Consider the following 1,139-nt stretch of genomic DNA (forward strand, 5'->3'; position numbering starts at 1 on the left):
CAGGGGCAGAGCCGGGGTCCGCCAGCACCCCCCCCAACCCCCCGTGGGCGGCCCCTTCACTCCCTTCGCCTTCCCTTCTGTCCTAGGCTCCTTCAATGGCGCCTTGTCCACCGTTCCCGTCCATGACCTGGGCTCAACTGTCATCAAGGAAGTCCTGAAGCGGGCCGCTGTGGCCCCCGAAGAGGTGTCGGAGGTCGTTTTTGGACACGTTTTGGCAGCAGGTACCTTCTCGGTGACGCCCAAACAGGGTCATGCTTATAGAAGCAGTCCGTCAACCACCCCACCCACACACACAAACTTGTGTTCTGGCCTCCATCGCCCCTCCCCTCTGCCGAGTCCCCGGAATAGCTTCTCTCCTCCGTGTATTAGTCCTGAACCCTGAAGGAGCCTAGACCACCACCCTCCCCTGCCTTTTCATTCTGAAGAAGCAGGGCCAGCCTGGCACGTGGGAGAGCATGCACGACCCTCCGTATTTCCCTACAGTGTCACACATTCAATAAAAATGCATCGAATTCCTCTTTGGTGCACTACACTGTGCTGGGTGCTGGGAATAGGGCTCCAGCAGGGCAGGTAAGTCCTCACCCCCATGATCTCACTTCTGAGCTGGGAAGACAGGTTGGCTTCACACTGCTCACAGGCAGGTGAGTCACTCCTGGGATGGGCACAGGTAGTCACCAGAGGGCTCCATTCTTCTGATTCCCACCCAGCAATCCCTGCCAGTGCCTAGTGAGTAACTATAACTAGTCTCCTGCTGAGTATAAACTCCAGTTATTCATAGTGATAACTGGTAATGCTCACTAACAACCAACTTTTGTCCTTACCCCTTCTTAGACCTGATCCATTTTTCTGTGTATTTACTTTGTAGTTTTGTAGTTACTCTTCCCAATTCTCCTTTCTCCCCCCTTGCCCCTATGGGCCTTCAGATCGAAGCACACTGATTTCTCATGACTGCAAGGCTTTAAATATCTGAGCCCTGCCTCTGACTGGCTACCTTCAGTCACTCTCCCCTTCCTCCTTCCCACACTCGTGACTCAGACTTACTCAGTTGCTATAGGGTTTCAACTATTGGTTTTTCTCTTTATCTCTCTCTTTTTTTTTTTTTTAAATATTTTATTGATTTTTTACAGAGAAGAAGGGAG

General features: G+C 51.9%; 1 protein-coding gene across 1 annotated transcript in view; it reads left to right on the forward strand.

Moving 5' to 3' along the window:
- Positions 1–1,139, forward strand: part of ACAT2 (acetyl-CoA acetyltransferase 2) — a 17,178-nt gene that overhangs the window by 7,625 nt on the left and 8,414 nt on the right. Inside the window, exon 2 of the mRNA XM_005875306.2 lies at positions 4–221. Within this exon, the coding sequence (XP_005875368.1) occupies positions 4–221 (218 nt within the window). The remainder of the gene's footprint in view (positions 1–3; positions 222–1,139) is intronic.

Source organism: Myotis brandtii, unplaced genomic scaffold, assembly GCF_000412655.1.
Source record: "Myotis brandtii unplaced genomic scaffold, ASM41265v1 scaffold458, whole genome shotgun sequence".
NCBI classification, from domain to species: domain Eukaryota; kingdom Metazoa; phylum Chordata; class Mammalia; order Chiroptera; family Vespertilionidae; genus Myotis; species Myotis brandtii.